Raw genomic sequence first — 13,585 nt, 5'->3', positions numbered from 1 at the left:
TGTTTTAGCAGAGTGCCTCTGTGCCCATTAAATACCTGTTCTGAGGCGTGCAAACACACGTAATACAGACCTGGGAAGAAGGGAGCAGCGATGCCTTAATTTGTACAGATTGGCAACTCCGTGGCTATTTTTCTCCCTGGCATCACAAACCTGTGTTCACACCCAGGTCAAGTCTGGTCTCAGCAGACACATTCATTTCAGAAATCTCTCTTTTACACTTCATGTTGCATCTCTCCCCCATCTTTCATTCTTCCTACTTCCCTGAAAATCATCACATACTATCAACACATGACTCTTCTTTTCCCCCCAGCTCTAATTTGCTGTGTTTTTGCCATTTGTGTCCCTGTGTGTCTGGATGGTAAGCTTTACAGGGTTGGGACCCAGTCATTGATTTATTTCTGGTCACTGTTCACTCAGTCTTAGTACAATGCTCTGCACACAGCAAGTGCCAGCTGTTAGATGGGTTTGCACTTTCCCACTAGAGTCGATCCATGGTTCTCAGATGCTAATCTGTGGTGCTGGGCTGGTGCGACAGTCACAGTTTAATAAATCTGAATGTTTATTAAAAATACTGATTCCTGGGCATCAGCCCCAGAGTCAGTTGAGTAGGTCAGAAGTGGGTACCTGGAATTTGGTGGGTTTTTTTTTGTTTTTTTTTTTCGGTACGCGGACCTCTCACTGCTGTGGCCTCTCCCGCTGCGGAGCACAGGCTCCAGACGCACAGGCTCAGCGGCCATGGCTCACGGGCCCAGGGCTCCGCGGCATGTGGGACCCTCCCGGACCGGGGCGCGAACCCGTGTCCCCTGCATCGGCAGGCGGACTCTCAACCACTGCACCACCAAGGAAGCCCGAATTTGGTGTTTTTTATGAGCACCCCAGGTGATTCTGAGGCTTAGAGGTTAGTTACTGAGAATGAATTATTGTGACACTAGCAGTTAGTTAAGTCTTTCTGGAAATAAGCCCAGAGCCAGGGCAATTATCAGAAAGACCCAGTTGGACCAGTTTGAGTCTTCTCTTTCTGCCAGAGTTTACAGGGGTCCCTGACAGTCATTGATGGAGTTTGGATTTTTTTTTTTTTTAAGTTACTATGCAGGCTGGGCTGATAAGTACCACGGAAAAACCATTCCCATCGATGGGGACTACTTCAGCTACACCCGCCATGAACCTGTGGGAGTGTGCGGGCAGATCATCCCGGTGAGTGTTAGACTCATAATAAACAAATGAAGGTTTATCAGGAGTGCTGTGAGAGGCAGCAATCTTGGGCAGGTTCATTGCCAAGGTGGGAGGGTCTGTGGGGTGATGTTGGAAGGCGGCCTGGGCAGTGGTTGAGAACATGGTCTTTAACAAAGCCAACCAGCCCTGCCACGGGTGAACTCTGTGACCTTGGGCAAGTCACTTATCCCCCTAGGACTTGGTTTCCTTATCTGAAAAGTGGAAGTGATAGTAGCTGTCTTAGGGCAGTAGGGAGGATTGAAGGCGATGATGTAGCATGGTGCCTAGTATGGAAAAGCATGAATGCGAGTCACTAATATTATCATCCACTACCTGCCTTGTTTATCTGTCTTAAATCTACAATTGAGTTGTGAGGGGAACACGAGAGGTTCAGAGAACCTGGTGTTGCTTCTGCTCCCTGGCTGCCACTTTCTGCTGCCAGGGCAGCTCTCGGCAGAGATTTCGGGAGTGGCTGTTGTTGATTGCAGTGGAACTTCCCGCTCTTGATGCAAGCATGGAAACTGGGCCCAGCCTTGGCGACTGGAAACGTGGTTGTGATGAAGGTGGCTGAGCAGACTCCACTCACTGCCCTCTATGTGGCCAACTTGATTAAGGAGGTGCGTGGCTTGCGTCCATCTTGACCTCTATATGCCTTTGTAGAGGCTTGCTCTATAGGAGTGCTGATGAGGGGCCCCCGTAGTGGGGACGGGTATTTGTAGAGAAGGGAGTGAACCCCCCTCATCCCTGCTCATCACACTTCAGCTGAAGTGACCTGCACCACCTCTCTTCTACATTGGGTTTCATTGTAAGACCCCTCTGAAGGATGAAAACCATTCTAAGTGAGTGCCATGGGGGCAGGGGCAAAGGGCACAGGGAATCCCACAAAACAGGCTCCTTGCTGCACCATTTGGAATTCCTGAGCAGTACCCGGTAAGACTGCTCACTTGTGTGCTGGGCAGACTGCCGCAGCTTCTGGGAGGGGATGTGTATTCCTCTGTCCAGACCCTTTGGAGCGGGAGAACAACTCCCAGTGTCCCTGGTGTTTGCCTACAGGCCGGCTTTCCTCCTGGCGTGGTCAATATCGTACCTGGATTTGGCCCCACGGCTGGGGCCGCCGTTGCCTCTCATGAGGATGTGGACAAAGTGGCCTTCACAGGCTCCACTGAGGTAAGGCATCCTAGGACCTCAAGCTTGTGGTATGTTTGGCTCAAACGCTGCCAGTCCTCAAAGGATGATGCGTTCAAGACTATCTTGGCGGTCCAGTGGTTAGGACTCGGTGCTTTCACCGCTGTGGCCCAGGTTCAGCCCCTGGTTGGGGAACTAAGATCCCGCAAGCCGTGCAGCGCAGCTAAAATAAAGTAAAATAAGATTAGCCTCTGGGTACTGCATGGGGGTCTACCCCAGGACTGCCTTTGAGTAGCTCAAGTGAGGGGCCCCATGTGTGCCAGCAGGGACCATCAGGGTGGAACCCTTTGTGGATTGGTTGACACTCCAGTTGCTGTAGGGGGGTGGCCTGGCATCCCATGTGGGATAAAGAGGCCAGGACTGTCTATGTCTAGACTTTATAAAGCCCAGAGCTGACTGCCTGCCCAAGGTCAAAGCACCTCGGCTGTGTCAGACTCTTTGACTGGCACTGCCCTGGCAATTAAAGAGAGTGGGCTTTAGGGACACATGAGTTCAAATCCCAGCCTTGTCATTATGACATGAGGCAATTCACTGAGTGTCTTTGGGGGCTCCATTCATTGTGTTTAAAATGAGGATGGCAGTGGGCTTCCCTGGTGGCGCAGTGGTTGAGAGTCTGCCTGCCGATGTAGGGGACACGGGTTCGTGCCCCGGTCCGGGAAGATCCCACATGCCGCGGAGCGGCTGGGCCCGTGAGCCATGGCCGCTGAGCCTGCGCGTCCGGAGCCTGTGCTCCGCAACGGGAGAGGCCACAGCAGTGAGAGGCCCGTGTACCGCAAAAAAAAAAAAAAAAAAAAAAAAAATGAGGATGGCAGTATCTATGCAGTACCGACAGTGGGTGTGGTGTAGTGGGGAAGATAATGCGCTTTGGAGTCAAACTAACTGTTTCAGCAGCACTTACTTAGCTATGCGACCTTAGGCAAGTCAGCCTCCTGAAGCCTCCTTTTCCCCACCTATAAAATAGGGATAATAACTGTGCCCACCTCCCGGGGTTGGCCTGAGTGAGATAAAGCTTATGATGTATTCAGCAAAAGTCTAGCCCAGAGTAAGTGCTCAGTGAGTGAATGAATGAGTGAGTGCCGCTCTGTGCCAGGCCCCGGAGAGACAAAGACATACAAGATGCCTGGGGATTCCTTAAACATAATCACCTTGAAAGCAGGGACAAAATTCATTTTTCCTATCCTTGAATTCTTGGAAGCCTTCATTGCATGACTTTAGAGAAGGCATGCTGAATAGTATAATAAAGGTGATCTTTAAAATGATCCCCGAGGTAAAGTTACCTTCAGACATTCAGTCTGTATGCAGAGATGGCGGTTGCGGGAGGGCAGAACTGTGGCCTAGATGACACAGTCCAGGCTCTTTCTTGGCTTAGTCACCACCTAAATTAATGCCTCAAGGGGATGTTGAGAATCTTGCAGATGGAATGGTTTCTTTCTTTCTTTTTAAATTAATTTATTTTTGGCTGTGTTGGGTCTTCGTTGCTGTGCACGGCTTTCTCTAGTTGCAGCGAGCGGGGGCTACTCTTCGTTGCAGTGCGTGGGCTTCTTATTGCAGTGGCTTCTCCTGTTGCGGAGCACGGGCTCTAGGCGCAGGCTTCAGTAGTTGTGGCTCGCGGGCTCTAGGCGCGCGGGCTTCAGTAGTTGTGGCACATGGGCTTAGTTGCTCCGCGGCATGTGGGATCTTCCTGGACCAGGGCTTGTACCCGTGTCCCCCTGCATTGACAGACGGATTCTTAACCACTGTACCACCAGGGAAGTCAGACGGGATGGTTTCTTGACCGCGGTATGTGTGCTCATTCAACAGATAAGCAAAGGGGTTGTTTGTGCCAGGCTCTTGGAATATGGAGGTGAGAAGCACCCCATCCTTGCCCTGTGCTAGGAGATACCACTTAAAACACTGTGAGAATGAGGCAGGATAGCAGGTCTGAACTGGTGCTGGATGCAGTTTGCCCAAATGTGAATTCTGACTCCACATTTACTGTGTGACTTTGGGCAAGTGACTTGACCACTCTGAGCTATAGCTCCCACATTTCTATATCAAGGGAAAGAGTCGGCCCTACCTCTGAGGTTGTTGTGAGGGTTGAACTTAATGCACACAAAACACTTAGCACAGTGTCTGGTATGTAGGTGGTGCTGAGTGTGTAGAAGCCACACAGCAATGACCCTGCTCGTGTCGTTACTGACATTGTCATCCTACGAGCTCAGAGGATGGGGCAGTGATGGTAAGTGAATGGCCAGATTTGGTGAAATTCTCCAGGCGTCTTGTAGTCCAGCTACTCCCTCAGGTTGCGGGGGCTTCTGTTCTGTGTGTCTGAGAACATTTGGTTTTGTTTTCCTCCGCTGAGTTTGTCTCTGTTCCTGCTTCCCTGTAGGTTGGCCACCTAATCCAGACTGCTGCGGGGAACAGTAACCTCAAGAGAGTGACCCTGGAGCTAGGAGGAAAGAGTCCCAACATCATCATGTCAGATGCTGACAGTAAGTTTTCAGGGGGGAGGTCTGATATCAACCTGCCGCTAGCTCTGTATTCTGTGGTTCCACTCAGTTCCGCAATCCTCAGCATCCCTCGGATTGGTTTCTGCCCCCAGGGCCTCAGGATGAAAGTAAGACTCCTCAGCATGGCCCTCTGGCCTACACGATGTGGCCTCTCCCCCAGCCTTTCTCCTCTCTGCTCCCTGTAATCCAGCCAGGCTGAGCTACTCACTTGCATAAGAATGCAGCATGCTTTCAGATTAGACTACTTTTCCTCCATCACATCCTTTTTCCTGGTCCTGCTGAGGTGCTCCCAGATTCGTCCTCCTTGAGGGAGTCTTCCCTGATGGCCATAGGCCAGCTGGTTTGGTCCTCCAGCCGCCCTTGGCTCTATTACCATAGTGGGTGATGACCACTGTCCTTCGTGTCTATCTGCCACTTGGTCTCCACGCTCAGAGAAGGGAGCGATCGGCCCTGCCTTGTTCCCACACAGAGTCTGGCACCCAGCAGGCATGAACGCTGCTGGTAGTGTTAACGGGTTAAGGGTAGCAGCCACTGGGGCCAGGCTCCTCCTTATCCTCTTCTTATGGTTGCCTTCTGCCTCCTCAGTGGACTGGGCTGTGGAGCAGGCCCACTTCGCCCTGTTCTTCAACCAGGGCCAGTGCTGCTGTGCAGGCTCCCGGACCTTTGTGCAGGAGGACGTTTACACCGAGTTTGTGGAGCGGAGTGTTGCCCGGGCCAGGTCTCGTGTGGTCGGGAACCCCTTTGACAGCCGGACTGAGCAGGGGCCGCAGGTAAGCCCAGTGGTTGCACGCAGGTCTCGGTGTCCGGAGCCACCATGGAGAAGCGGAAAGGGCCTTGGACTCTGAATCCGGCAGGCCTGGCTTTAAGTCTCAGCTCTGCCAGGTACCAGCTGTGTGCACTTGGGAAGCCACATGCTCTCTCCGAGCCACCATTCTCTCATCCATAAAGCCTGTCCTTCGTAACTCACAGAGTGGCCGTGAAGTGGAAATTAATAATGGAAAGCCCTTTGTAAATTACATACACATAATAAATATGAGGAATGGCTGTGAGAAAGGGAATGCATGTTTCCTGGACCTTGGCCATCCATATAAATGCATCTACCAGAAAGACACACACATACCTGTTGTTAATCGCAGTTACGTCTGGGAGGAGGGCGGAGGGCTGTTGTAGCAGAGGGACTTCATTTCACTTTATACTCTTCTGAGCTGTTTGATTTAAAATTTAAAAAAAATTTTTTTTTTTTTACAGTGAGCATGTATTCATTTTAACTAATAAAAATACAGTCAATAATAATTATAACAAAAGGAAACACAGTGCCTCACCCCATCACATCCTGATCCTTTTTCCAGCATTGGCCTTAGACCCAGCCTGTCTTGGGCTCACTCTCCACAGGGCCCTGTGCTGGCCTCCTCCAGCCTCCTCCTTCCAGGGATGAGGAATCCACTGGGTCAGGGATGCTTCCTCCCACAAATCCCTTGCACGCGGCCCTGAGCCCACTTCTGGGGCCAACAGGGGCGTCTCTGCAGGCTTCATTGTCCTGGGGATGTCTGCGTTCCTTGTGTCTACTCCCCAGGCGCCAGTGCTGGCCAAGGCAGCCTTTTTTTTTTTTTAATTAATAGATTCTATTCTTTTAGAAAAATGAGCAGAAAGTACAGAGTTCCCATATATCCCCTAACCTCCCCATCCCCTAGTTTCTCCTATTATTAATATCTTCCATTGGTGTGATACATTTGTTATAATTTGATGAGCCAGTATTGATATATGATTATTAAATGAAGTCCGTAGTTTACATTAGAGTTCACTCCTGGTGTTGTACATTCTGTGGGTTTTGACAAATGAATCAAGACATGTACCCATGATTACGGTATCACACAGAATAGCTTGAGTGCCCTAAAAATCTCCTGTGCTCCACCAGTTCATTCCTCCCTCCCCCTAACCCTTGAACCACTGATCTTTTTACTGTCTCTATAGTTTTGTCTTTTCCAGAATGTCATATAGTTGGAATCATATAGTCTGTAGCCTTTTCAGATTAGGCTTCTTCCTCTTTTCCTTTCTTTTTCCCCCAGATTGCCTTCTTTTACTTAGCAATGTAATTTTAAGTTTCCTCTATGTCTTTTCGTGACTTGATGGCTCATTACTTTTCCTGGCTGAATAATATGCTACTGAATGGATAGGCCACATTTTCTTTATCCATTCATCTGCTGATAGACCCTTGGGTTGTTTCTACTTTTTAGCTATTGTGAATAGTGCTGCTGTGAATCCCAGCGTCTTTTTTTCTCTCATTTTTCTTTGTGGTTTGTAGCTATATAATTATTAAGGTAATACAAATTTGTATTAAAAACTTCATAAAAAAGAGTTTAAAGTAAAAAATAAGATCCCCTTGTCCCCTTCATGTCCATTCCTCATAGGTAACCACATACACACAGAGTTACATTTTGGCATGTTTGTTTTAGCAAAAGTAGGGTCATATATCATCCTACAAGCTTCCCCCCTCTTTACAGAACATCTTAGGCTGTCATTCTGTGTCTGTCTGTGGACAGGTCTGTTGTTAATGATGCCAACATGTGGGTGTGCCATATTAACCAGCTCCTCTACTGATGCATACTTGGGATTGTTTCCACTTCTTGCTTCTGTAAGATGTTCCCCAGTGACTATCCTTGTTCAGGTCCCTTTGTCACATGTAGAATAAATTCCTAGAAGTTAAATAGCTGGGTCAGAGGATATGAACATCTAATGTTTTGTCTGATATTAATAAGCCATTTGCCCGAAGAGCTGTACCAGCTTACAGTCCTTTCTCTTTTTTTTTAAATTGAGGTGTAATTGACCTATAATGTTGTATCAGTCCTTCTAATAATGTATGAATATTACAGAGTATGCAGCATACCCTTGGTATCAATGTATTTTCTTACTATTTAAAATTTTTAGTAATCTCATACTTGAAAAACAAAAACAGTAGGCTTGATATTCATTTCTTTGAGGGCTAATGAGTTTGGTGGAATCTATTCTTGTTTTGGGCCTTGCTTATTCATGATCTGGCCATTTCCCAGTTGGCTTCTTGCCTGTGTGGTTCTAAGCCTGAAGCTGGGAGAGGTATGGCTGTAGCATCTCTGTAACTCTGGGCTCCTTCTCCCTCAGGTGGATGAGACTCAGTTTAAGAAGGTCCTTGGCTACATCAAATCTGGGAAGGAGGAGGGGGCGAAGCTGCTGTGTGGTGGAGGGGCGGCTGCTGACCGTGGCTACTTCATCCAGCCCACCGTGTTTGGAGACGTGCAGGATGGCATGACCATCGCAAAGGAGGAGGTTAGCATGCGTCCAGCGCTCGAGGGAATGTTCCTAGGAGGAGAAGCGGACAGTTCAGTCCAGCATCTTGACCCAGGACCCATCCGCTGGCCTTGGGCCAAATCCTGGCTCTATGCATAAGACAAATGATTTGCAATTCACTTCTGATCTTGTGCCTCTCCTCTTCAGTCTCTTATGGCTGCCAGTGGTTGGGGAGAACGTCTGAATTCCCCAGCAGAGCCTACAGGTCCTTTGTGTTCTGCTCCCTGCGAGCTGTGAGTTAAAGGAATGACTCTTCCCAGCCCTTCTCATGGCCTTCGTGTAAGCAGACACTGGACTAGATCAAAGGGCTGACTTCCCCACATGGCGAGAGTCCCTTGATCTTCTCTCCCCCTTGGCACTGATTACGAACGTAGGGCAGCAACTCCATCTCATTCATTCGTTCATTTCACAAAATTTTTTTTTTAACATCTTTATTGGAGTATAATTGCTTTACAATGGTGTGTTAGTTTCTGCTCTATAACAAAGTGAATCAGCTATACGTATATATATATCTCCATATCCCTTACCACAAATAATTTTTGAATTCCTACTATGTGCAAGGTGCTCTACAGACACTGGAGATCCAGGGGTATCCGACATGTGTACTCTGCCCCTTGTGGATTCAGACTCACTCCACTTCCCCCAGCAGGATGAAGCCCTTTAGCGGCCCTATGCAGGGAAAACATTATACTGCCACCCCCTTTCATGGATAATTCAAAATAAAATAATATTAAAATGCAAAATCAGGGTAAGAGAGTACAACAGAGTTCTGCCTCTTTTCCCATCATGACTACTTCGATGCTATTTTTTTTTTTTAATCTTGATGGAAATGGAAAATATCCATTTTCTAGAAGGGCAGGGGCTGCCTTTGCTTTGCTAGTGCCCGAAGTGCAAGATGCCCCGTCTCGCAGTCCTCGCTCCAACCATGATGGGCTCCTGGCAGTCTTCTCGCACCTCCGTCTTGACACTCTCCACCCAGTCCTAGAATCAGTGATTTCTTCAAGAAGTCCTAGTTTCTTTAGTGGAGAATGGGATGTTGTAAGAATGGGTGCTGCGTGTGCCGGTGACTGGAACTCCATTTCCCTCCTCCCTGCTCCTCATCCTCACTCTGGTTTGGCCAGTTTCTGCTCGTGTGGTGTCACAGCTTGACTGTCACCTCTCGAGGCCTTCCCTGATCCCCTGCCTCCCATCACTCAGGCCAGGTAGCTCCTCTGGGCTCCCACCACTTGTCACGGTCACATGCCAATCACTTGATTACATCAGGATCTGTTCCCCGGGGTCTCTCCCCTGATAGGGCTGAGAGCAGCCACACCCCAACCGCAACAAGCACGCCTAGCTCCCATGTTTTGGTTTCTGAAGCCCACTAAAGCCCACTAAAAGGAACCAGGATGCCTTGAAGAAATGGCTCAGAAATAGGGCAGGGAAAGTATAAGATAAACTCAGAACATCTTGAGATCAGAGACCCTATTTTGTTCATAGCTTTTTCTTCAGCATCTAGTGTGTGCCTTGTTGAATGACTGACTGAAATTCTTTGAAACTAAATTTCCACGTGACCTGTCAGTGCAAGCCCCTACCTCACAGGACTGTTTAGAAATAAGATAAGGTATGTAAGGTCCATGGCACACAGAAGGTAACCAGTCCCCTTAGCTTCCTTCCCTTTGTATTCCAGTGAGTGTGAGAGCTGTCTTCTCCCTCTGGAACTGTTAGGGTGTGTCTGGAGGCTTGCTACCACATCTGGAATCATCTGCTCAGTGCTGTGGAAAGCTGGGTAACAGGTGGTTCCGTGTCTGCCCCACCCACCCATTGTGCTCTCTAACCCCAGATCTTTGGGCCAGTGATGCAGATTCTGAAGTTCAAGACCATAGAGGAAGTCGTTGGGAGAGCCAACAATTCCAAGTATGGGCTGGCTGCAGCTGTCTTCACAAAGGACTTGGACAAGGCCAATTATCTGTCCCAAGCCCTCCAGGCTGGCACCGTGTGGTAAGTGCCTCCCAGCAGCCTCTCGCAACCCAGGTAGAGATCCCCAAGCCAGGGTCTTCTGGAATCCACTACTCACATCCCAGAATTGGGGTGCCGGGCTTAGTTCCTCCTGGGTCAGGGTGTGGTATAGCAGATGGGGATGTCCTTCCCCCTCTCCTCCAGATGAAACTTCCCTCCGGTGCATATGCCCATGCAGCTGTTCTTGGGCAAGCAGATGGATGACTGGGGCTCCTTACCAAGCTGTAACAAGAGCAGGAGACCAGAGCTGAGGGCCCACATCTATGTAAACACTGGTCTTAAAAGCTTAGCACCTATGGCACACCCACTAGGATGGCTGTAATTTATTTATTTTTAATTTTTTAAAAAAAATTATTTTATTTTTGGCTGTGTTGGGTCTTTGTTGCTGCACGTGGGCTTTTCTCTGGTTGCAGCAAGTGGGGGCTACTCTTTGTTGTGGTGCGCGGGCTTCTCATTGTGGTGGCTTCTCTTGTTGTGAAGCACGGGCTCTAGTCACGTGGGCTTCAGTAGTTGTGGCTTGCGGGCTCTAGGCGCGCGGGCTCAGTAGTTGTGGCGCACGGGCTTAGTTGCTCCGTGGCATGTGGGATCATCCTGGATCAGGGCTTGAACCCATGTCTCCTGCACTGGCAGGCGGATTCTTAACCACTGTGCCACCAGGGAAGCTCCAATGGCTGTAATTTAAAAAATAGAAAATACCAGGTGTTGGTTAGGATGTGGAGAAACTGGAACCCTTACACATAGCTGGTGGGAATGTAAAATGTTGCAGCCACTAGAAAAGTCTGGCAGTTCTCAGTAAGTTAAACATAGAATTATCATAGGACCCAGCAATTCCACTCCTGGGTACATACCCAAGAGAAAAAAAACATACATCCACACAAAAAAGTGTATCTGAATGTTCATAGATTAGTCACAATAGTCAAAAGGTGGAAATAACCTAAATGTCCATCAACTGATGAATGGATACACAAAATGTGGTTTATCTGTGCGATGAAATATTCAGCCATAAAAAGAAATGAAGTACTGATAACCTGCTACAACATGGAAAACATAATACTAAATGAAATAAGCCAGACACAGAAGGTCACATATTATATGATTCCATTATATGACATGCCCAGAATAGACAAATCCATAGAGAGAGAAAGTAGATTAGGGGCTGCCAGAGGCTGGAGGAGGGGGGGGAATGGGGAGTAACTGCTTATTGGGTATAGGGTTTCTTTCTGGGGTGATAAATGTTCTGGAATTATTTAGAGGTAATGGTTGCACAACATTGTGAATATATTATAAAGCACTGAATGTACTATAAAGCACCTTTAAAGTGGTGAATTTTAAATTCAGTTAAAATTTAATAATTAAAAAAAATTGCCCCAAAAAGCTTAATACCCAATTAGCAAAAATGATTCATTGAAATGGGAAGGATGAGATGACTTATGGCTTTATTTCATGTGGCCTGCTTTTGACTTCTATATAGCTAGCTATTAGTAGGGTTCTACCCATCCATTTTTCTCAATAAGATTTTAGAACAATACAGGAGGTCTGAGGGGTATGATGCTTATCCTCCACCCCAAAAGTTACTTCTGAAATCTCATCTTAAATTATAGGGTCAACTGCTATGATGTGTTTGGGGCCCAGTCACCGTTTGGTGGCTACAAGCTGTCTGGGAGCGGCCGGGAGCTGGGAGAGTATGGGCTGCAGGCATACACTGAAGTGAAAACTGTGAGTATGGGCACCTTCTCAGCCCTCTCCCTCGTGCTGGGGTCCATCAGTATTGACTGCTAGTTTCTTGTTTTAAGCCATGGAAGCTACCAAAGAGGGTAAAGACCCAGTCTCTGCTGTGTCTCATGAGGAATAAGTAGGGACTTGACCACCACTATGCCTACACAGTCCTTTGCTGGGCTTTGTTATACACTGAGTTCTGTAAAACCTGAGAGGAGGCAAAGATCCCAGTGGGCTGAAGCAGCGAGGAAAAACTTCTAATAAGAATCAAGCTACGAGGCATTAGATATCAAGGGGCGTATCCTTTGCTTCTGCAATCCTGAAGAACTAAGCAGAAATAGAAAGAAAGCTTTACTTCCCTAAATAGCCATCACAGCATTCTCCAACAGGGAAAAATCAGATGTAACCTAAATGCCCAATAAATTATGGAATATTAAGTAGCTGTTAAAGTATTTTTGTAGAATATTTGATGTGAAAAATGCTTATCCTTTAAAGTAAAAAAGGAGGATACAAAGTGATATATGCAGTATAAGCCCAACTTTAAAACTGTATATGCCCATATACAGATACTCAGATATCTTTATCCAAGTGAAAAAAGACAGGAAAGAAAGATACTAAGGTAAAAATGATTTTCTGTCTACAATGAATACTAATTATAATTTAACCAGGAAACATACTCACAATGATATTTTAAGAAAAGAGAAATGGGCACAGGGCAAGCAAACCAGCCTGGGGGTGGGGGGCGGCGATGGGAGCAGGATGAGAAAGGGGGAACAGAGCAAGAAAACGTAAACAGTGGTCTTCATTCAGTATATACTATATAGCGTGAAACTCTAATAAGATACAACCTAAGCTCTCAAGAAGATCACTGGAATAAAGTAAACATGTTTACTTGTTTATTGAAATGTTTCCATCATATACAAGAGGTGAGACCCAGATTTGATATTGACATTGAGATGTCATTAGCCTATAACTGTTCATCAAAACAATAGTTATGGAGGAGATTATTTAGGTATGGAGTGAGGGAGGAGGGAGGCCTAGGACTGAGCCCCAAGGAACTGCAGTATTTAAGGATTGACTGGAGGGCAGTGGAAGAGCCTGAGAAGGAGAGGCTTGAGTTGAGGTGATTTGTGGAGGAATCCAACTGTAAGCTGCGAATGCTGGAGCCCTCAGGAAATGAGATGTTGGGGAGAACTCGAGAAGGCTTTTGAAGAAATGGCAGGACTTGATGGCTTAGGAGGGTTAGAGGATGTGGGTGAAGGGGGTAAAGCTGATTCAGCCCAGCATCCACACTGTGCTTGGTGCTCATGATAAAGACTCCTGTTTAAAAAAAAAAAAAAAATCCTGTATTTTGAGCTTTAGGAACTCGAATGATAACACTAACAAAAATAAGGATTTTTGTGTTATCATTCACTAACAAAAATGACTGTTGCATGCTAAAGGTCTCAGAAGTCAAGTTTGCAAGGGGGACTGATGACAAAATTTCTTTTTATTTTTACTGAAAGTTTACTTTGTGCCAGGATCTGTGCTAGACTGTCTTATGTATGTTACATCATTTAATGCTCACAACAACCCCATGAAAGAGATATTGCTGTTACCCCATTTTACAGATGAGGGAACGAGTCACACAGAGGTGAAGCACTTGCCCAGTAGCGGGGAACGAT

At 47.2% G+C, this 13,585-nt stretch overlaps 1 protein-coding gene across 1 annotated transcript in view; it reads left to right on the top strand.

Moving 5' to 3' along the window:
• Window positions 1–13,585, top strand: part of ALDH2 (aldehyde dehydrogenase 2 family member) — a 31,559-nt gene that overhangs the window by 15,157 nt on the left and 2,817 nt on the right. Inside the window, exons 5-12 of the mRNA XM_082668130.1 lie at window positions 1,083–1,194; window positions 1,701–1,829; window positions 2,266–2,379; window positions 4,766–4,868; window positions 5,472–5,656; window positions 8,022–8,186; window positions 10,030–10,187; window positions 11,807–11,921. Of these exons, the coding sequence (XP_082524256.1) occupies window positions 1,083–1,194; window positions 1,701–1,829; window positions 2,266–2,379; window positions 4,766–4,868; window positions 5,472–5,656; window positions 8,022–8,186; window positions 10,030–10,187; window positions 11,807–11,921 (1,081 nt within the window). The remainder of the gene's footprint in view (window positions 1–1,082; window positions 1,195–1,700; window positions 1,830–2,265; window positions 2,380–4,765; window positions 4,869–5,471; window positions 5,657–8,021; window positions 8,187–10,029; window positions 10,188–11,806; window positions 11,922–13,585) is intronic.

Source organism: Grampus griseus (genome assembly GCF_964374135.1).
Source record: "Grampus griseus genome assembly, chromosome: 12".
Taxonomy (NCBI): Eukaryota; Metazoa; Chordata; class Mammalia; order Artiodactyla; family Delphinidae; genus Grampus; species Grampus griseus.
Note: the sequence above shows the minus strand (reverse complement) of the source record. Positions and strands in the feature narration are given on the sequence as shown.